This window comes from Xyrauchen texanus, chromosome 48 (assembly GCF_025860055.1).
Source record: "Xyrauchen texanus isolate HMW12.3.18 chromosome 48, RBS_HiC_50CHRs, whole genome shotgun sequence".
In the NCBI taxonomy this organism is placed as follows: Eukaryota; Metazoa; Chordata; class Actinopteri; order Cypriniformes; family Catostomidae; genus Xyrauchen; species Xyrauchen texanus.
Genome location: NC_068323.1, coordinates 22,443,730 through 22,467,898, shown reverse-complemented (window position 1 = coordinate 22,467,898; position 24,169 = coordinate 22,443,730). Strand labels below are relative to the sequence as shown.

The 24,169-nt window shown below is 35.1% G+C and overlaps 1 protein-coding gene across 1 annotated transcript; it reads right to left on the bottom strand.

Moving 5' to 3' along the window:
- Positions 1-113: 113 nt before the first annotated feature.
- On the bottom strand, positions 114-20,262 carry kcnip2 (Kv channel interacting protein 2). The gene is made up of 9 exons (XM_052122025.1): positions 19,943-20,262; positions 10,496-10,598; positions 10,192-10,312; positions 4,876-4,945; positions 3,867-3,937; positions 3,003-3,110; positions 1,868-1,972; positions 933-995; positions 114-767 (listed from the first exon to the last, which is right to left on the bottom strand). Exons 1-9 carry the CDS (start codon positions 20,013-20,015, stop codon positions 720-722), a joined length of 762 nt encoding a protein of 253 aa, XP_051977985.1. The 5' UTR covers positions 20,016-20,262; the 3' UTR covers positions 114-719.
- Positions 20,263-24,169: the final 3,907 nt, after the last annotated feature.

Here is a 24,169-nt window from a genome sequence, read left to right as displayed (position 1 = left end):
TTACTGTTAACAATCGTTTTTTCTTTCAATCAAAATTAAAAATGTATTTCCTTTATTCAAAAAAACAATTTGACAGGTTTTAAAATCCTTTATTAGCAATAGCTGCTCAAGTTTCCAGAAAAAAGATTCAACAATTATATTATGCAAGATATAGTGTATATCTTGTAAAGAATGGGTAAAAGAATGGGTAAAAATGACTATGTTTTCACTAAACCACAGCAAGGATTTTATAAATATGCATTCGGAAGACAAATCCACATTACACATTACAAATAACCACAAACATTTTTAGTAATGCATTTCAAAACATATGAAAAGTTATTACTATAATTTTCGTCCGTGATATTCATAGTCAATTGTGTGTATACAATATTAATTAGCAATCTATAACAAAATAAAATTAATTGAATGGCAATATCTGACATGAAAATTGATGACAGTTAAACTGAATTTTGCAATTTATTTTCATAATTCAGATTCAGAGCATTTTAGGATGAACTGACTTTAAAATATGTCATTACAATATAAATATATAGAAACATAGCAGAAAACATGGTAAGACCAGTGATATAACTTATTGTAAAATCTCAACATAATTTAAATGTATTCAGGTGTACATTGTCAGTATTTCTTGTAAGTAAAAGATGGAGGCAGTCACTGAATCAATGTCACAACAGACTGTTTTGCTTCCAGAAAGTTCGGCAAAGGGCATCATCGAGCTAAAAGACGTGGTCAAACAATTGCATAGACTCTATGATGGTCTCATCCTAAACAAAAAAAGTTGACAAAAAGACCAAGTGAAACACAAATAACGTTTCACATAGCCAGTTAGACACCATGGACAGAAAAAGATAGGTAAAACAGAAGCAATACTCCATAGTTTCAAGAGTAATGCATTATTGTCAGTCTATAATTGATTGTCATCCTTTTACCTTTTGACATGACTCCAGGAATTCCTCCATAGTGACAATGCCATCATTATTGCGATCCATTTTCTGAAAGAACAAAAAACATGAATGGTTGCTTTGAAAACTATTGTGCCAGAAAAGTGGCAAGCTGGGATCAACGATTGTACATAAGTGTGCACCCCAGTCTCACGAAAAATTACATGAATGTGCCAACATTTTTGTAGAATGGCTGCAGTTTCCCAGTGAAATGTCCAGCGGGGGCGCTATAAGCAAGTGAAATAATGTCGTAATCAGACAATGTTTTTAAGGTGACCATTAAATTGAGGTTTTAATGAGTAAAATTTGCCTCTGTAACCTAAAATTTTAACCTAAACCTAACCGATAGTGTCCAAAAACAAAAAGCGAAATGAAAAGCATATTTTCTAAAGCAACCACATCATTTTGTGTCACTTCTATGACACGTTCGTCTAACGTACCAGCTTGTTTGCTTGACTGGTCTCAAACCGTGGTCCTCCGAGTCCAAAGTCAAACACTCTGTGAGGTGAGTTGCCGCGGAAGCTAATCGCACTGGAAAAAGTGTGTAAATGTAGGTGCGTTCATAATACAAACGTTAAATTGTATCGTTTTTCAAATTATGTGTTTTAGTAAGTGTTTCAAAATCATAACGTAGTAGTGTGTGAGTAATAGAGTGAAAAATATGTGATTATAAATTCATAATCAGCCATTGTAGTCGTGATTTGTGTGAAAGTGAATAAAACGCACAGTTGTTGCAGCACCTCTAGTGTTCATTTCACCAGAATACTGCGCCAAAATGTGGAATATGGCACATAAAATATTAATATTAGTTATAACAATATTAGTTATAACAATTATACACAATTAAGTTATAGTAACATTCATATTCACAAAGAGTGGAAAGGGATTTAGAAACAAAGTGAGATAAAATACTTTATCATTACCTGGAAGAAACTCTCTACATGCTCTTTGGGAGCGCTGTCCTTCATACATGGATTTGTGCATTTCCCCATCATATCATATATAGACTTCATAATATCATTCATCTCCTGAAAGAGACAAAAAGAAGAAATGGACACCCCTCTTAGTGTGTTCTATGTAACTAATGTAGTCAATAAACCCACTTTTACAGGAATGTACTTACAATGGGATTCTATGGGGCAAGGCATTGCAGTAGAATAAACGTTCAAATATATTTTCAGAAGTATAGCTACAAGACTTCAACACTATATGTGTTAATATCAGACAAATGTGATCAAATCACTTACTAACCTTGTCTGTGTAAAGTTATATCCAGTTTACATTGAAAATGACCATTTAAACCCACAAACTTTCCAGTCTGATCTTACGCAGCAGTACAGAGGTGAAATGTCCACTAGGTGGCACTAAAAGCAAGTACAATTTTCTATTAGCTATTTAGTATTTAGTTAATCGAGTTTTAAATCAACAAAACCGACCTCCCTAACCTAAACCTTAAACTTAAACCTAACCGATAGTGTTATAAAAGCAAACGTGAGATGAAAGACAATTCCTGAAGCAGCCACGTAATTTTGTGGTGCTTCTTTGACACTTTCGGCTCATATGTGGACTCACGTGGTCTTCAGGAGCCGTACCCTGGACCTTTACAACTCAAGTGCAACACTCTAATCAGTTGAGCTACCTCACAATTTCATCATGACTGAACAAGCTTGTAAATGTAGTTGATTATGTAATGCTAATGCTAATGCTAAAGAGGATCGTCTTACAAGTCACACACTATAGTAAAAGTGTTTAGATGTCATAAGATAGCATCGTGTGAGGAAGAGGGCAAAAAGTAATTGTTTATAAACTGATAATGTGCCGTTTTACTCATGATTTGTGTGAAAGTGAATAAAAGTAATTGTTGTTGTAGCGCCTCTAGTGTTCATTTCACCAGTAGACTGCTGTGATATGTACAACGAGCCACGTAAAATATATTTAGCAAAACTTTAGTTATAGAATGTGATTCTATGAGACTATGTTGCTTTCATATGACATGCTACCAGAAATGTGATGAATCAGCAAAGTTCTTTTCAACAGTCCATATTTATAGCACTGTACCTCTTTAGTGATGCAGCCATCCTTATTGAGATCATACAGCCTAAACGCCCAGCACAGTCTGTCAGTGACCGTACCACGCAAAATGATTGACATGCCAATCATAAAGTCCTGGAGCCAATGACAGATAAAAGACCAGAAAATTTAAAATCTAAAGTCATTTAAATATGTAACATTTTATCACAAAATATGACAAAAAAGTATTAAAATAGTTCATGCCCCTGCTGTTCTCAAGTTGTTTCCATAATTGGGATTTAAATAAATGAAACATTCCTAATAAAGTAATAAATACATGACATTATAATATGTAATTGACGAATATTAGACTCTAAGTACAGTAGAGTATTTTACATTCATTTTCTATGACAATAGGCTTTATTTCCAACAACTTTTCAAATATAATAGGATAAATAAAGTCTCATATTAATTAATGGAAAAGGTTTGGGTGAAAAACAGATCAATATTTATGTCCTTTTTTACTTGAATCTCTGCTCCCTGCCCAGTAGGTGGTGATATGCACGAAGAACACAAATCACCAAAAAAGTGGAGATTAATAGTAAAAAAGGACTTAAATATTAATCTGTTTCGCACCCCACATTTCATGTCACTTCTTAAAACATGGATTTAACCACAGGAGTCATATGGATTACTTTTATGTTTCCTTTAAGTGCTTTTTGGAGCTTCAAAGTTCTGGTCACCATTCACTTGCATTGTAAGGACCTACAGAGCTGAAATAGTCTTCTAAAAATCTTTTGTGTTCATTCAAGTCATACACATCTGGGACAGCATGAGAGTGAGTAAATGATGAGAGAAGTTTCATTTTTGGGTGAACTGTCCCTTTAAGTATGTGAATTAAAGTAAACTCACCTCAAAATTCACTGTTCCATTCTTGTGTCTGTCAAAAGCCTCAAACAGGAAATGAGCATATGTGCTAGAATCTTCAAAGGAGTACACAAATGTAAAGAAAACCTTTAAAATAGACATTGCATACTGTTCAGTAGACAACACAAAGAAATGTGTAGAAACAGTGTGTTGAGATCAATGAGTTTTCCTAGTTTTCCTATTTATCCAAATGGAATAAGCAGTTAATTTAGTGTGATGAATTGTATGAAAAATAACGCGCTAAAAATGTACAAAATAAATCATGCCCCAGACTTGTACATATTTCTGTTATAACTATGTCCAAAAATGTTCGCACTATCATAGCGCAAATAAAGTTTGATGTACTGCAGTGACTACAGGTTTCAGTAGGGGGCAGTCAGCGCAACTCCAGCTATACAAAAAAACATGCATCGTCAAACCAACGAGAGCAACAGGCAGCACAACATTTTCTAAAAGTTTTAAACTGTAACATACATGTTCTCCCTAATGGCCAGTAGGGGCCACTAGTCATTTTGGAATATACTTTTGAAGTCCAACATGACTACCGCCCATACTGGCCACTAGGGAGCACACATCCGTCACACAAACCATGTTTAATTTGATACAGCATCCTAAAAACACTGCATTCATGTTTAGAGACGCTGAAAACTAGTGAGACGCGACGCAACCAAAGTGAGTCGCTCTAAAAGCATTCGTCTTATGATAAATATAGCCCATCAATTAAAACTCGTGCACATTGAAATATGCCAACAATAATGTTATGTTCAATGACAATATTAAGTATTGTCTAAATGCTTAACTTGCCTGCTCCCACAATAAATGCAATTTATTACAAATTGTATTCGATTGACAGCCTTAACATAACATAAGTACAGCCTATTTCAGAGACAACTTTGAAAACAAAGCAGAAAATGGTTGCGTTTGATCTGAAATGTTTGTGCTAATGGAATCAAAGGTTGAACACTTGCATAAGGTAACAACAACATGTACTTACCTCCCTGAGGAAAAAAGTGAGAGAAGATTAACTGAAAGGTCTCTTCATTTACTACTCCTGTGGGACATTCCTACAGTACATCAAAATACTCATGCACACACACATACATGGACACACCAACACACACACAAAGAAATAAACAACTTAGTGAAGGTTTAATCATGGAAACAGTTTTTTGACTGCTCTTAAAGTATAGAGCAGTGCCAACCAAACACCAAACTCACAAAGGGTTGATACTTGGGAGTTGAAAAAATACAGTAGCAAAAACAGCATATTTACTTCTAAGGCTTTGTTCATGTTGCACACAAATTGTATTTGATGTTTTTCATCCAAACTTTAGAACTAGCTGTGTGACGAAATCAAGCACCACCTTGTGGTGAATGTTCATGCCCTGAAAATGATCCACATTGTCCTTTTCATGTCACTTTGGCTAGCGAAATACTACATTAGCAAAGAAGTAAATATTGATGCTGTTTTGGTCTCAGGACTGTCCTGGTTAGGATTAGAAGTACATATATTAATGCGAGTACATCTCAAATGTTACCTAAAATCCTGAAAATGTCTTTCACATGACACCCATTCAAAGAAGTCAAAGAAAAAAATGCAGTTTTGCTCACAGTACTGTCGCGCTTGTGCATGTGTGTGTGACTGTAGTTCCAACTGTGGCCACTGGGGGTATGGAGTTTCCTTTGTGTCTTTATTATTCAATCAAACATACTTTGTTTGAGAGTAAAATTTATTATTTTGTAATTAAAAAAAATAAAAGAGTGCAAAAAAGTCTTCTAAATGCTCAAAAATTAAGAAGTTGATAACAAAATTATTTGCAGTGCGTGTAATCTTTTGAAAACTGTTTTTTTTTTGTGCACTTCAAAAACTTTTCATCACAAACCCACACATTTTGCTCTCTTTTCTGCTGTCTTTTTTTGCCGCTGTAAATATTTTGCTTGCGAGTTGAAAAGTTTTGCTTGCGCGTAAAGCTGTACCTCAGTGGGCGGTCTCTAACAACCAGATGAAAGGCCTTTTTCTATTGGTCACCCTCGATTGAAGTGACTGGTTGGCCACGCCCATTACAGTTTCCCGCCGCTGCTGCTGCCATCATCGTCGCACTGCGGTCAAGCCAGCCGTGGTTTGAAAATACACGGTCAAGCCAGCCGCCAAAAAAAGAAGTGTGTGCGCCTATTACTATGAATACGGTAATTTCAGTAACAGCACAGAAAGAACGCGCTTTCAGAGCACTTGAGTTGCCCAGATCGATCCGTCTGTCTATCTATCTTTTTTCTTTCTTTCTATGTCTTTTCTTTCTATCTATCTATCTATCTATCTATCTATGAAAAAACTAATGGTCAGTTCTTGTAGGGGACGTCCTATACCATACAGTATACTCACCTCATATCAAACCAGTTTACTGTAGCATTTTGGAGAAATGTCACATTATTTGACTTCAGAGGCCCATTAATACCTCATTTCTAATAAGTAGAAAAAATAATGGTCAGTTCTTGTGGGGACGTCCCATACAGTATACACACCTCATATCAAACAATTTTACTGTAGCATTTTGGAGAAATGTCACATTATTTGACTTCTGAGGCCCATAAAGACCTCATTTCTAATAAGTAGAAAAAACTAATGGTCAGTTCTTATACGGGACGTCCCATACAGTATACTCACTTCATATCAAACCATTTTACTGCAGCATTTTGGAGAAATGTCACATTATTTGACTTCTGAGGCCCATAAAGACCTAATTTCTAATAAGTAGAAAAAAACTAATGGTCAGTTCTTATACGGGACGTCCCATACTGGGCTGGCTTGACCGTGTATTTTCAAACCACGGCTGGCTTGACCGCAGTGCGACGATGATGGCAGCAGCAGCGGCGGGAAACTGTAATGGGCGTGGCCAACCGGTCACTTCAATCGAGGGTGACCAATAGAAAAAGGCCTTTCATCTGGTTGTTAGAGACCGCCCACTGAGGTACAGCTTTACGCGCAAGCAAAACTTTTCAACTCGCAAGCAAAACTTTTCAACTCGCAAGCAAAACATTTACAGCCGCAAAAAAGACAGCAGAAAAGAGAGCAAAATGTGTGGGTTTGTGATGAAAAGTTTTTGAAGTGCACAAAAAAAAAAAAAGTTTTCAAAAGATTAGACGCACTGCAAATAATTTTGTTATCAACTTCTTTATTTTTGAGCATTTAGAAGACTTTTTTGCACTCTTTTATTTTTTTTAATTACAAAATAATTAATTTTACTCTCAAACACAGTATGTTTGATTAAATAATAAAGACACAAAGGAAACTCCATACTGGGGGCAGGTCGGCCAGTCAGAAAGCATTGACTGATTTAAGCTAACAAAACACTCAACCTCATGTTGCAGATTTTCCTGTGTCATGAAAAGCTAAACTACAACTGTTAGAGCCAGAAAGCTTAAATAACAAAATAGACAGACTTTAGGCAGAGACATATTTCAACAATTGTTGTAAATTAGGGCTGTCGATTTAACGTGTTAATTTAGCTTGATTAATTATTTTAAAAATAATGTTTAAAAAAATGAACACAATCAATCATGCCCCCTAAATTCTATAGTAAGCATTGATGTTTTTTGCAGTCTTCAGTCAGCAGGGGGCAGCATCGATTTGGGCTGTAACTACAAGTTCTAGGGCTGTACAGGCAAAGCGCCTCGTCATATCAGCAGGCAGCATGAAATGAAAACTTTTGCATTCAAATACAGTTGAGCAGAGCACCATAGAATGCAGGGATCTTGAGACATGTTTTTTCAAAGTTTCAATCTACTTTTAACTCGACATAGTGACTTAAAATGGGTGTTTATGGCGTAAGATGCTGAAACACCATGCAACCAAAGTGAGATGTTTCAAGAACATCCGTCTGATGCATGTGTACAGACTACATAGACAAAACCTTTGAGTGACTCCAGCCAGGTCTCCTAAGCAACCAAATTGGCCCGGTTGCTAGATAGGGTAAAGTCACATGGGGTAATCTCCTCGTGGTTGCTATAATGTGGTTCTCGCTCTCGGTGGAGCACGTGGTGAGTTGTGCGTGGATGCTGCGGAGAATAGCGTGAAGCCTCCACACACGCTATGTCTCCGCGGTAACACGCTCAACATGCCACGTGTTAAGATGCGCGGGTTGATGGTGTCAGACATGGAGGCAAGGACTTTGGGAACAAGTGCATTGGGAATTGGGCATTCCAAAATTGTGAATTGTGAGAAAAATTATTAGTCCAAAATTAAACAAACAATATATTCTAATATAAATAAATAATCTGGATAGTAATATTATTTGATATATTTTATCTATAATGATTTAAAAATGTTATATTTTAAATCATCTTTATTTGGGGGCCTTTCTCAGAACATATTATATATCCGATTAATTGTAATTAATTATATGAATAATCGCCATATCATGTACTTCATTTTTAATCGATTGCCAGCCATATCATAAATTAGGACTGTCGATTTAACGTGTTAATTCAGACTGATTAATTTGATAAAAATAATGCGTAAAAAAAACAAATACCAATTAATCATGTCCCCGGACCATAATAAGGAAGAAATTCAAGCTTGAAGTACCACCTGTTTTCTCCAGGGGGCAGTAAGCGAAACTTCCGCTGTATGGGCAAGGCGTATAGAGCCAGATTCTGCCAAAAGTAAACAAACAAATAGAACATTTTTCAAACAAACACAATCCGCTTCGCAAAGGAAAACTCGACTCTCAAACAAACAGAAAGGGATTTGCAAATATAAACGGCCATTTGAGAGAAAATGAAGAGTAGTTGTCCAGTACCACTGGCTTAACAAACAAACGCACTGTGTATTACATATTTCATATGAGCCTACATCATATTTTACAAATAAATAAAATCTGTTCTACAAATTCTACAGGATTGTCTAACCTATACAAAATCTGATGTGAACAAATACATACAACTTGTGAGTCATGTGACCTTTTCTCAAACACAGTCCTGATTTTCTCACAAATGGGCTGAGCCGCGTCCTCTTTTAAAACAGTAGATGGCACAGTGCTGCCACATACTTTCACTCAGTTACAGTCATCGTTCCGACTTCTTTTCTAGTAAAAAATGGATAGTAGGCTCATATGAAACATGTAAAACACAGTGTATTTGTTTGTTAAGCCAGTGGTACTGGACAACTACTCTTCATGTTCTCTCAAATGGCAAATCACTTTCTGTTTGAAAGTCGAGTTTTCCTTTGTGAAGCGGATTGTTTTTGTTTGCAAAACGTTCTATTTGTTTGTTTACTTTTGGCAGAAATCTGGTTCCATAAACATGCAGCTAATACAGAGAACAAAACAACCCTTCAGCCGACAGCATAACACAAGGATGCATTCATGCCTTCAAAACACAGTATGTTGGAGCTCAAATCCGAACTAAGGGATTTCAAGACGTGTACTTCTAAGTATTAAACTACGTTTAACTTGACACAGCAACCTAAAAATGGTATGTTTATGACATGACACAAGGAAAGTGAGACGCTACACAAGCATGTCTGATGCAGGTGTAAATTGACGGGTCCTTAAACAAGCCCTCATAATAAATCTCTGATTGATATGCAAATAAATAATACATTGTATTAAAGCCATGTTTTATATTAAATATCAATACTTAACTCTTCTGCCACAAGAATGTAATGCATTTTAATTATCTGAATATTTTTATTATATTTTATATACTGTGTATATATATATATATATATATATATATATATATATATATATATTAGGGCTGTCGATTTAACGCGTTAATTCAGTGCGATTAATTTTATTAAAAATAATATATATATATATATATATATATATATATATATATATATATATATATATATATATATATATATATTTAAAGATAAATATGTATAATTATTGTTATATGAGGGGCTTTCTCAGCAAATATTTGTTTATGCGATTAATCGTGATTAATTAATCGGGACACCATGTAATTAATTCAATTAAAATATTTAATCGATTGACAGCCCTAATATATATATATATATATATATATATATATATATATATATATATATATAACATTTGTAAATATTTCGAGATAACTATGTATAATTATTTCATTATTATATATTTCATTATTGTTATTTGAGGAGCTTTCTTAGCAAATGTTTATTATATGCGATTAATTGTGATTAATTCGGTTAATTAATCAGGACATCATGTAATTAATTTGATTCAAATTTTAATTGATAGACAGCCCTAATATAAATCTGTACCAATGAGATGTTAACAATCAAAGAATAATGAGGCCACATGATGAGCACATTTCTTACATTTTTGAAATTTCTGTATAGGATCTGCAGCTCATTTCTGCTGAATTTGGTCTGTTCCATGAGTTTTTCCAGACCCTCTGGCCTGTAGCAGACAGTGGCGAGTTCAAAATCGTCCTCTATGCTGTCTATACAAGATAACAGAGATAAAGACATTCAAACACAAACTGACAGATCGGAATGGACTAGCAACTGAAGCCGTGCACAATGAGGGCTGTGCATGTATACACCTGTACTTATTTACTGTACACTAAATCACATACATTTACACTAAAAGGAGGAACGCAAATAACAGACAGTTGGTCACTTGCTTTGCCTGACAATTGGTTTGGGGTCCAAATGACAGCAGGGCAGAAGTTTGAGGAAACGCTGTTTGAAGTTCTTTTTCCCCTGGCCTGAAGGAGGGTTACCTGCAAATCACAGAGGACATAAAGCAAATTGATGACTATGCAAATGTGCTTTGTATATCATTTAAATTGTATTACGAGGAAATAAAACTATTAACAGAACAGTCACAGTCAGCTCGCACAGTTTGTTGGTCTGATTTTCGTTCAAGTAATGAATCGGATCACAACATATCCAGAATTAAATGTACCCCAATCAATAGTGAAAGAATGCGATGGGACACTCTTTCTTTGACCCTTTAGAGTTTGCTTGACGTGGCAAGTTATATTCAACTAGATGTGCATTTGCTGACGGAAATAGCAGCGCATGAAAGGCAGCAAAAGTGTTAAAGTTCTAGGGAAGCTTCGGAGGTTTGGATTGTGTAAATGAAATGCAGAATCAGTTAATCTTAAATTTCTTGAATGTCTAAAGTTTATTGAAAAACTAAAATAGACAGCACACCTGCATGGCATGACACTCGATGCTGAAAAAAACTATGAGATGCATCGCAACATGAGAGCATGTACATTAACATATACAGCATTTAGGGTTTGATAGAAAGACAGATAGAGTATCAAAAGGAATATCAATACAGTGCCGCCAATCTCATTTAGCCTTCCATGAATACTTTGATTTATTTTGCTTTAATACTGTGACGACAAGTTGTTGTTGTACGTTTCAGCGTTGCCCTGGGCAATGTCGATCAGCCACAACAACGTCAGCCAACCTGATATGACTGGAAAAGTATGAATGGCTTTCTCGCAGTTGTCTGTCTACATCAAGCTGGGAGGGAAAAGTCTTTCAACATCCAAAAAGATGACACACTTCACCTTTGAATCGGTTTATTAAGTTGGCACTGATCTTTATGTGCATGTCAATCTTTAAAATACACAGAGCAAAATGGTACTTAAGAGCTGTGAATCATTTGGCACACCATGATGTATGATGCAAAACAAACAAAACCAATTCTATGCTGAACACAGATGTGCACAGGTGCATGCAGACAGTTCAACTGTTGTGAAAACTTTCTGTAACAGCAAATATATGCATACTAGTATAACATACATTTGCACCCATTCAAACCAGAGTCCCGCATACAGAGAACAAATGATGCTTTGCCAAATTATGCATTCAAAGGTAAATCTTCTACTATTATACAAAGGTTGCCCTTTAAGTCAGAATAAAATCAAATCAAAAATCAAAAGTAAACCCTGTTTACTTTTTAAAGAGACAGTTCACCGAAAATGGAAAATTCTCTCATCATTTACTCATTACGGTGTATGACTTTGTTTCTTCAGCAGAACACAAATGAAGATTTTAGAAGAATATTTCAGCTCTGTAGGTCCATACTATGCAAGTGAATGGTGACCAAAACTTTGAAGCTTCAAAAAGCACATAAAGGCAGCTAAGAAGTAATCATTACGACCCCAGTTGTTTAATCCGTGTCTTCAGAAGAAATTAGATAGTTGTGTGGGCGAGAAACAGATCAATATTTACATATTGTTTTACTATAAACCTCCACCTTTGACCAGACCCAACCAGTAGGTGGCGATTTGCATGAAAGAAAGTGGAAGTAAAAGTGAAAGTGGAGATTTATTAAAAAAGGACTTAAATATTGTTCTGTTTCACACCAACACCTATCAAATCGCTTCTGAAGATATGGATTTAACCATTGGAGTCGGGTTGATTCCTTTATGAGCTTTTCGAAGCTTAAAAGTTCTGGTCACCACCACCAATGCATTCACTTGCATCGTATGGACCTACAGTGCTGAAATATTCTTCTAAAAATCTTAATTTGTGTTCTGCTGAAGAAAGAAAGTCATTCACATCTGGGATGACATGAGAGTGAGTAAATGATGAGAGAATTTTCATTTTTGGGTGAACTGTTCCTTTAAAAGACATTCTTGCATGGTTTTATTATGCAAAATTCATTGGTGCAGCTAGCTTACTCCAAATAAAAGAAATCAATGTCTTTGTCATTTTTTATTATAACGCCGCCTTTGAATGACTTTCCTTTTGGGCTGATGCCACCAAGCCCTCCTATCCAACCAACTGCCAAATAGAGACCACTTTTCAGTATCCAACTGTAAATGTCTTGTTTCACTCGGAAATATGCAGTGTTGGGTGTAATCTGACAACAAAGCAATTAGTTACTGTACTCTAATTACTATTGAGTCAAAAAGTACATTACATATTAAATCCTAGTAATCAGATTACAGTGACTGTCTTTCATTTAAGTTAAATACATTTATTATTGTAGAATGTAAAACATGAATTATGTTCATATGTACATCTCTTTGAGTTTTTGTGACAGCTGAAGGGCATATGCCCCCTAATAAGTCATTGTAACAGAGCAATGTGTTCAGTGTATGAGTTGTGTATGACAATGAACAAGTAGAAAAAGCAGACAATATTTTAAATTTGTTGAGCAAAAAAATGTAAACTCAGTGAAAAGTGAATTAGAAACTCATAAAATTAATAAGTGATGTTACTTATAACTAAAACATCTTTTGCTTTTTTTACTTAGTACAAAATAGCATCTACAAAAAGAGATCATTTTACAAAAATGATTCAATATGCAATATTCGTCTAATGCCGAAAAATCGTTCTCCAACCCCATTGGCATCCTTGTTTGTTATTGTGAAGTTAAACTATCAAAAGGCCTAAACATACCCTTCGCAAGTACGAGATCGCAGACGTTTCTAGCTAAACAAGCTCGATTTTCTGCCTTCCAAAATGTGTGTCAGATTGCAATTCATAATAACATATGTATCGTAAGTATGCGTTGCATTCTCAGCATTGCCACAAGGGGCACTAAAGCAGAGATTAATTTAACTGTCCGCTTCAGTGGTGAGTTTTTTTCTTTTAAGTCAACTACTGTCATGGCGAATCGCTGGTCAGAATATTGCTGAGCAAGTAAAGTCAACATATATATAGCAACATACTTCACTAACACATTCAGTTTAATGGCCCAGACTTTTAAAGATATCTCTATTGCCCCCTTGAGTACTGAGGATGATGTTTAACCAGACAGCGAGTTGGTAATATGTTGGCCAAGCAATTGCGTCTGTTTACGTGCATTTGTTTGAAGTATGTTTTCTGGAGTTAAAGCAGCTTATTCATTATTTTATGCTCCACATAATGCACAGTATGTGACATAAAGGTGGCACGCATGGACAAATGTGCACACACGTGCATGTAAAGCATTACCTATGTCAGCAGTTTAAATATGAATGTTGACCAAATGTACCTGTACACACACGGAACACTGACTAATTTGTGGTACTTGCTAGAGCCTATTATTTATTAATTATCTCTCGGGTGGTAATCTCAAGCAGACCTTTTTGTACCTCTAGTTAAACTTTATACTTGTTTTGGGTACATAAATATACCCCAAGGACCTGTTGTGTACATTTAAAGGTACATTTATATGTTATATTCAATGGGAACAAAAAAATATAACTTTTTTGTCTCTTTAACCCTTGTACGTCAATTAAAAAAAGTTACTCAGAGGTCCAAAAAACTGCCATAATATTATATATTAATATTATTTTCCACTTTCGATAAGTAATTTTTTTTTACCAACATCAGTCCTGATCATAACTACCAAATAATCATTCATTTTCAGGATTTTAACCCTTTAAATGCCAGTTTGTTTACATAATGCCACTGGTTTTTTTTACACACACACAAATTTCTCAATACACACATACAAATCACACTCTGATATCCATACCAACACACCCACACAATTTTATCTGCATCATTTATTCAATTGGCCTGCAGTGCTTTATAATACAGCAAACAGAAAATAGGTAAAAAGCATGTATTTGCTCCATTGGCTAAAGATGAGAAAAAATGGTGTCATCTGATGGAAAATATTGAAACATTTAATTTTGAATCCAGGGCTCCAGAATGAAAGCTTTATATCATAGAATTCATGATTTTACGCTTTAATGGCACTGGGATCAAATATTGCAGTTTTAATGGGTTTGAGTGTATTATAGATGTATCATAGGAACTGATGTTGAAATATCAAAATTCCCCCCAAAAAATACACATCTTTGGGAAAATGTATGCCGTTGGCATTAACACAGCCAAAATTATCGAAACAACAAAAATGAAAAAGACAAAAATATCCCGAAGGTCACAAAAGGTTTTAGGGTACTTTTAAGGGTACCTTTTGTTTTGACCACTTAAAATTAATTAATTGTTATTTTCCAACACTTTAGGGCCCACATTATACATTTCTGTGTTTTCTTCTTCTAAAATATTGTTTTTATTTTAAATTGTACAAGTTTGAATCATGAAAGTAACAGTGAAAAGAATATTTGGTAACTTTGGTAAATGCTTTTATTCCCCCCAAGGTGAATATACTGTCATTATCAAAAAAGAACCAGGGTATGCTATCTTTCCAGACATACTAATATACTTTTGAATCATCTTGGTGTACTTTGTAAATACCATAGCATACAGATATGGTACAGTACTCATTAAATACTATTGTATATATCAAAGTACCTGTTTTACTATATGATATTGTGCCATGATACTCCCACAGCACTTTTTGAAAGGGATGAATTAACAACATCGCACATATGGAGAGTGAGAAGAAAATAAAAACTATAGTACTTCAAATGGATTCTAGAAACATTACCTAAGGCATACAGCTGGTGACACTGACAAAGAGGACATTTCTATACAACTTCATAAATTATCTAAGGAATATTATAAAGGCCTTTGTTACGAATAGATTCGAGAATAGACTATGCTGCTAACAAGCCCTCCTTGGACATGGCCATGGCAAACAAATTATTTAGGCCTATTGTTTGATTTAAAAGAGAGAGATAAATTAGTAGGGAGTATATCATAAAATAGCCATTTTTGAACCCAAACAACAGGAATAAAGAAATGAATGGGAATAAATAATAATTTCAATTTTCATTAAAAAGACAAAATCAATCCTATTAGGCCTATGTGTTAATTTCGTTCGCACCAAACTTGTTTTTGTGTGTGTTTGCACTGTTTCAATTGTTTTTCTATGTAAACATGTGTTGAAAGTACATCTCCCTGTTTTGTTTTTCAGCGTTTCGAGCTGAAGTGCTGCATTTTTTAGATGCCTTGTCAAGTAAGAATGCACACTAATAACCTAGTAGCAGCATAATGGAGTTTTTTATTTATTTATTTATTTTATTGAACAAAACACAAATTAACAAGACAGAGCAGCTTATACAAGTAAGGGACCTGTGAAATACATACATATATATATATATATATATATATATATATATATACATATACATACACACATAACAACAAAAAAACCAAACACATTTTATTATAGGTGTATAGATATAGTAGTGTCTAAATGTATAGGAGTTTTTTATTATTAATATTATTTATTTAAAGCAGGGGCATTTTAAAAGACAATACAGTATTTTTTTATAATAAAAAGTGGTAAAAAATGTTCCTGTATAATTCATGGTAAAAATGTACATTATGTTTAAGAAGAGAGTACATGTACATTTTTACAGTAAATTATTGTTAAAATTACAGTGAAACAGCAGGCGTTACAAGAATTCCCTGTGTGACCCATAATATTTCATTATATTTTATGGGATTATTTATGTTATTTTTTATATCAGGTATGTACATTGGGGTGTTCTGTGTTATATTTTATGTAGTTTAGTTAATATTTATTACATTATTTTAATATCACGTGTGTTATCCTGATGGTGTTTAGTGTTTGTGTGAGTTACACTGAGCACTGTCTCTATGTGTTTATTATATTATTTTAATTTCACATGTGTTATCCTGATGGTGTTTAGTGTTTGTGTGAGTTACACTAAGCGCTGTCTCTACGTGTTTATTATATTATTTTAATTTCACATGTGTTATCCTGATGGTGTTTAGTGTTTGTGTGAGTTACACTAAGCGCTGTCTCTACGTGTTTATTTTATTATTTAAATTTCACGTGTGTTATCCTGATGGTGTTTAGTGTTTGTGTGAGTTACACTAAGCGCTGTCTCTGCGTGTTTATTTTATTATTTAAATTTCACGTGTGTTATCCTGATGGTGTTTAGTGTGTATGTGAGTGACACTGAGCACTGTCTCTACGTTTATTTCATTCTTTTAATTTCACATGTGTTAACCTGATGGTGTTTAGTGTTTATGTGAGTGACTCTGAGCGCTGTCTCTACGTGTTTATTGTATTATTTTAATTTCACATGTGTTATCCTGATGGTGTTTAGGGGTTGTGTGAGTGACACTGAGCACTGTCTCTACATGTTTATTGTATTATTTTAATTTCACGTTTGTTATCCTGATGGTGTTTAGCGTTTGTGTGAGTGACATTGAGCGCTGTCTCTATGTGTTTATTGTATTATTTTAATTTCACGTGTGTTACCCTGATGGTGTTTAGTGTTTGTGTGAGTGACACTGAGCGCTGTCTCTATGTGTTTATTGCATTATTTAAATTTCACGTGTGTTATCCTGATGGTGTTTAGTGTTTATGTGAGTGACACTGAGCGCTGTCTCTACGTTATATTTCATTCTTTTAATTTCACATGTGTTAACCTGATGGTGTTTAGTGTTTATGTGAGTGACTCTGAGCGCTGTCTCTACGTGTTTATTGTATTATTTTAATTTCACACGTGGTAGCCTGATGGTGTTTAGCGTTTGTGTGAGTTACACTGAGCGCTATCTCTACGTGTTTATTATATTATTTTAATTTCAAATGTGTTATCCTGATGGTGTTTAGTGTTTGTGTGTGACACTGAGCGCTGACTCTACGTGTTTATTGTATTATTTTAATTTCACATGTGTTATCCTGATGGTGTTTAGTGTTTGTGTGAGTTACACTGAGCGCTGTCTCTACGTGTTTATTGTATTATTTTAATTTCACATGTGGTAGCCTGATGGTGTTTAGCGTTTGTGTGAGTTACACTGAGCGCTATCTCTACGTGTTTATTGTATTATTTTAATTTCAAATGTGTTATCCTGATGGTGTTTAGTGTTTGTGTGTGACACTGAGCGCTGACTCTACGTGTTTATTGTATTATTTTAATTTCACATGTGTTATCCTGATGGTGTTTAGTGTTTGTGTGAGTTACACTAAGCGCTGTCTCTACGTGTTTATTTTATTATTTAAATTTCACGTGTGTTATCCTGATGGTGTTTAGTGTTTGTGTGAGTTACACTGAGCGCTGTCTCTACGTGTTTATTATATTATTTTAATTTCACATGTGTTATCCTGATGGTGTTTAGCGTTTGTGTGAGTGACACTGAGCGCTGTCTCTACGTGTTTATTGTATTATTTTAATTTCACATGTGTTATCCTGATGGTGTTTAGTGTTTGTGTGAGTTACACTAAGCGCTGTCTCTACGTGTTTATTTTATTATTTAAATTTCACGTGTGTTATCCTGATGGTGTTTAGTGTTTGTGTGAGTTACACTAAGCGCTGTCTCTACGTGTTTATTTTATTATTTAAATTTCACGTGTGTTATCCTGATGGTGTTTAGTGTGTATGTGAGTGACACTGAGCACTGTCTCTACGTTTATTTCATTCTTTTAATTTCACATGTGTTAACCTGATGGTGTTTAGTGTTTATGTGAGTAACTCTGAGCGCTGTCTGTACGTGTTTATTGTATTATTTTAATTTCACATGTGGTAGCCTGATGGTGTTTAGTGTTTGTGTGAGTGACACTGAGCGCTGTCTCTACGTGTTTATTGTATTATTTAAAATTCACATGTGTTATCCTGATGGTGTTTACTGTTTGTGTGAGTGACACTGAGCACTGTCTCTACATGTTTATTGTATTATTTTAATTTCACGTTTGTTATCCTGATGGTGTTTAGTGTTTGTGTGAGTGACACTGAGCACTGTCTCTATGTGTTTATTGCATTATTTAAATTTCACGTGTGTTACCCTGATGGTGTTTAGTGTTTGTGTGAGTGGCACGGAGCGCTGTCTCTATGTGTATATTGTATTATTTTAAGTTCATGTGTGTTATCCTGATGGTGTTTAGTGTTTATGTGAGTGACACTGAGCGCTGTCTCTACGTGTTTATTGTATTATTTTAATTTCACGTGTGTTACCCTGATGGTGTTTAGTGTTTGTGTGAGTGGCACGGAGCGCTGTCTCTATGTGTATATTGTATTATTTTAAGTTCATGTGTGTTATCCTGATGGTGTTTAGTGTTTATGTGAGTGACACTGAGTGCTGTCTCTACGTGTTTATTGTATTATTTTAATTTCACGTGTGTTACCCTGATGGTGTTTAGTGTTTGTGTGAGTGACAATGAGCACTGAATCTACATGTTTATTGGTCATTGCTCTTGGAAGAGCCACTGTTGATGATCTTCCTGTCATCATGTGCTCTTCTGTGATTATTACGGTGATTAACAATACCTTATAAAGTAAAAAGCAGATTTTTACAGGTTCAGAAGGTTGTTATAAAGTTCATTACTTTTTTACTGTAAATTGAACTGATTTTTTTATTTTAACAGTGCCATCGTGGTCATGAAAATTACAACACTTTTAAAATCTACATGTTGTTCTGTAAAGTTTTTTAATTTTTTATTGTTTTTGTACATCATTATTCTGGCAACCACAGCTGTCTTTCTTTTTTTCTTAAACAACAGGAATTTTTTTACAGTGTGGAAACCCCCAATCTATGCCAAATCTACGCCCTTGAATTAAGGCACAGTCATATTTTTATAAAACAGCACAATGATGAGTGATGACTAAGACACTGTTTCTGTTACATTTCCTGTAGCCTACAGCTGCTTAAACACGACGTCTGCTGTGAAAACCGCTATACAAATAAATATGACTTGACTTATAAATGACGAGTAAAGCGTAATGTTTTCAGACGTGTTTTAACAGTCAACGTGACCACATCTTAAAAACGCTGCGTTTCTGCGCGAGACGCGGCGCAATGGCCAAAGACGCCCATCTAGCGTATATTTACATAGTCAAAAAATTATTTAAAAAAACAGCGCGACTGGACGCAAAAACGCATTCGGTTTTAAGGTCCTTTAAAAATAAGTTCAACTTTTTGAAAACGTGTCTTGGGATTTGAAAGGAATTTGATTTCATTACGAGAGAAAAATAGACCAAGTGAAAAGTAATACTAAAAAGTCGCCGGACTTAATCTTTTTTGGAGATGGAAATAAACAATACCAACAAGTCTGTGTTCAGAACAGCCTATGTGCATGTGAAATCGTCAAGTCAGCTAAGTGAATTCAAAAACTTACTACAGAGATCCCTTGATAGGGTAGTCTGCACATCGATATGTGTATATAGCCTATTGTGCAAATCACCCCAGGTATCTTTATGTTGTTCGGTCATAAAAACTTAGGCCCTACCTGTCAGCAGGTCACTGGATCCATCCAATTCAACAGAAGTATTAAAACTCTCATCTCTAGATTTCACCTTCATTTTTGCTCTCAATACGAAGTCGATCGTCAACCCCGATATAAAATGGAAAATGTCACTGTCATAAGCTTTAAAAATTCGAATACAGGCGATGTCCTATTTTTCCAAGAGTAGTTCTCATCTGTCTTCAGCTGCTGCACGCAAGTGTTCAAGTGTTCAGTTCATTCATGCAGCACATGTGCAGCTGAAGTCATCGCCATCATCTCGTTTAATAGAAAAGTCTCTGCATCTCAACTGCTCTGAATCTGAACCTGCTGCGCTCTCAATGCGAGCTGACAGCATATGAGGGCATCATCACAGGCATGTTCCAAATCAGTCGCAGTATTGCCGCTTTCCAAATCAAGCTTTTATGCCCCCATATCAGCAGCATTTTTACATTTTATTTGAAAAGCCAAAAAATTTATTAGAAATATGCAAAAAAATAAAAAATACATAGAAAAGCATTCTTTCCCAATCAAAGCATTTTTGTCTTCTTGAAATTAACTATTTTTGGCACATAATAAGAATTTAGTGGTTGTTCACACCAAACACGTTTTTGCGTCTATTGGAGCTGGGCTTTTTTCTTTCTTCTTTTTTTCAAGAAAAAAAAGGATCTTTAAAAGAACTTTAGCTGAATAAAATGTATCTCGAGACACCTGTGTTTTGTTCCTTGCACTGTGTCTTAAAACGAGCTAACAGGATTTTAGAATTTTTTAAATTCCCTTTTCTCCCAATTTGGAATGCCCAATTCCCACTACTCGTGGTGGTGTGGTTACTCACCGGTTACTCAATCCGGGAGACGGAGAAGTCTCAGTTGCCTCCGCTTCTGAGACCGTCAATCCGCGCATCTTTTCATATGGCTCGCTGTGCATGACACTGCACTGGAGGCTCATGCCAGAGGCACAAAACCATATATGCAAGGTGCCATGTAAAGGGCTGTTTTTTTTTTTATTTTCTTATTTTTCTAATATACTAAAAGCTGCTGTTAAGACCCAAGCATCTATTGCGGATCAATTAGACAGGTATAGGGGGCCCCCTTGTGGCCCAAGTGAGAAGGGAGAATGTATTGATCTGATTGATTGCAGGGGTCTCCATACCATTTTGCTAAGGGCCCCCATATGCTCAGAAATGGCTCTGGGGCATAGGCACCATCCAAATCAAGAGTTTTCTTTGCACGTACATATGTAAGAAGCATTTTGCACGCTCACAATCACACACACAGCTAGGTTTCAAGACAGTCTATAAAATCAAACAAAAAATGTCCTTGTCGCATTCTAAGAAACGTTTTTGGCAATTTCCAAATCAAAAGCATCTTTTGCGCATTTTCAAATGAAGCATTTAGGGGCCGTTGACACTGCATGCTGTTTATTTATTATTGTTTTTCTATACGGCCATCTTTAACCGTTTCTTTTTCCATCTCATGCAGGAGGGCTAAGTTATTTAAATGCAATGTCAAAAAAACTTCAGCTATTTAAAGCGCGTTTCGAGATTCCTGTGTCTTAACGCATTTTTCTTTTTTTAGCTTAACGCATTTAATCTGAATGACAATGCATGTTTAAAAAAATGCTGGATAAGTTATTTAAAAGCTATCCACTACAAATTACTTATTACTTCTATTCAATTGTAATCAGATTAATTACTTTTTGTTTTTGTGTCCTACAAATTTAAAGTGTCTATACAGTATTTTGTCCTTGTTTGTTGTCGCATGCAAGCATACACTCAATTCTATCGGGAAGACACGCAGGCTTGAGTGAAGTTTAAGATGCCATTTATTTGATAAATGTAAAACAGAAAGTAATGTCTCTCTCTTTGGCGTAGGCCCCGTCCGGTGGTCCGAGGGAGTTGTAACCGGAACCATCATGTCCTGCCGGAGATGGGAGGCAGGGTCGAGGAGCCTACCCCTCTGTGGGATGGGGCTCAACTGGTGGTGGTGGGGTGGTGGAGGTTGCCGTGTTAGCACACTGAAACAGCAATGTGATTGATTGTGAGCAGACCTATAAAGCAATTGCTTACATGTGATTGGCTAGGAATTACCCAGCTAATGGTGTGATGATGTACAGCTGCTAGTCTTCCTGCTAGAATTACGCTGCGCTTCCATTGACTCGTTAGGGGCGCACATCCTACAACTATCACAGAAACACAAACGGGCGTGTACAGTATATTAACATAATTCAAGTTTTAAATGTACTCTACATAAACAATGCTAATTAAGAATTATGTGTAACAATTAATGTACTTAAAAGTAATGAACTTCATTGAAATTCGGTAATTGTAATCTGATTACAGGGATATAAATGGAATGTATTACACTACTTTTTGTACTCATAAGTAATCTGATTATTTACTTTGTAATCAGATTACACCCAACACTAGTTCCAAATCATCTTTTTGGCACTTTCCAAATTAAACCTATTTTGGCATGTTACAAATAAACAGCATTATGGTGCATTCTAAATCGATTTTTCATTAGGTCAGCTAGGCTTTGAGACGATCAATAAAATCAAATAAAAATGCCCATCATAAGCTTGAATATATATATATATATATATACAAATAACCTTTTCCTCTTCACAATCTGAATCTACAAAATGTCCAAATAACACGAGTAACTCATGCTTTTCCTGTGGTTCAAAATGTCATTTCTATTTATCATTTCATAGATCCACTTCACCATGTGCAAGGATGAAAGTCTTATATTTAGTTTGTCTTGTACTATTTTTAAACCATGCTTCTCCAAAAAAAGAAATATTTTCTCACGGAAGCTGTATTAATGAGATAATACTGTTAGGATGATAGTGAATCTGTATGAAAATCATCTTTATAGTTTATATTGTGTTTATATTTAGTCTTAAGACAACAGAAAACAAGGTACCAAACAAAAGGACATGGACTGACAGCACCAAATCCCAAAACTTTCCAGATCTTCAGCAACTAAATATGAAAGACTGAGGCAATCCACCTTTTCTAATGCACACACAGAATATCATGTTTATGATTATAGGAGGTCATGGAAGTTGCAAAGTTGATAACTAGACATATATAGACTTTTGGCAAGAGGCAGGAATGAAGACAGTCACAGATTATTAAGAAAGGATTTAGTGAAATCTGTATAAGATTGTAGAGCTATTGGAAAATGAGAAGTGTGGTTGGGCAAGATATAATGTAGCCTAAGCCTAAAGAAATAAAACATTAAAATCAATTCAGCATTATTTATAAAGCACTTTTAACAATAGGAATTGTCACTAAGCAGCTTTTCAGGAAGTCAGCCCAAACACAAGGACAAACTCTCAGAGGAATCCAGTCTAGGACCCATCAAACTCCCACAGTTGGGTACATACATTAATGAGAAACCAGACAGTGATTAATACTTGTTTGTTCTTCAGTATTGACAGCTAGGGTCTGCATGCTTCCTATGACTTGGGAACCTCCATCAATGTAAGTCTTTGAATTTTTTTCAACAAGAGCTATCATTCATGTCCATGATGTTTAAAACTTACTCGAAGAATAAAACCCTATATGTTTAAATTGCATTCGCAAATACCACTAACTAAAACACTGGAATTCAAAGAAACTGACCATCATTGTGCATGTTGTACAAAATAAGATTTAATTAGGAAACAAACACCCATAAATAAGAATACAAAGGCAAAGGAAGCCAAATACTCATCTACAACCAAAACCAGCGAGAGTTTACAAAGAACGTCTTTGAAATGTATTGTTTATTCAGTTATTCTTTATGTGCTGTTTTAACTGTGACTATAGAACTGGTTTGGATTCTAAAACGCTCTAATTTCAAACCCAAACAAAAATTAAAACCAACACAGACAGTGGGATTTCTAACAAACTAGGTTTCAGCTTCATTTCATGTAATATTAATACATTTGTGTTTTCTTTTGTTGCACTCAACACACAGTCCTCTCTGTGCAACCCCAGACAATCTTTATTATGTTACTGTACTGAAGCTTTCAGCAATACTGGGAAATACTGAGAGCGAAAGAAAGGTCAATAGACTGTCAGGTTAAAAACATTAGTGTATTCATTTGCAAGGGTTAATCTCACAAAAGCTGTTCAAAGATGTCAGGGTCATATTTCACTCCAAAATCAAAAGGAAGAAATAAGAAACTATTTTTTGCACTATGATATTTTTGCATTGTGACATTATTTCCCCCCAAATTCTC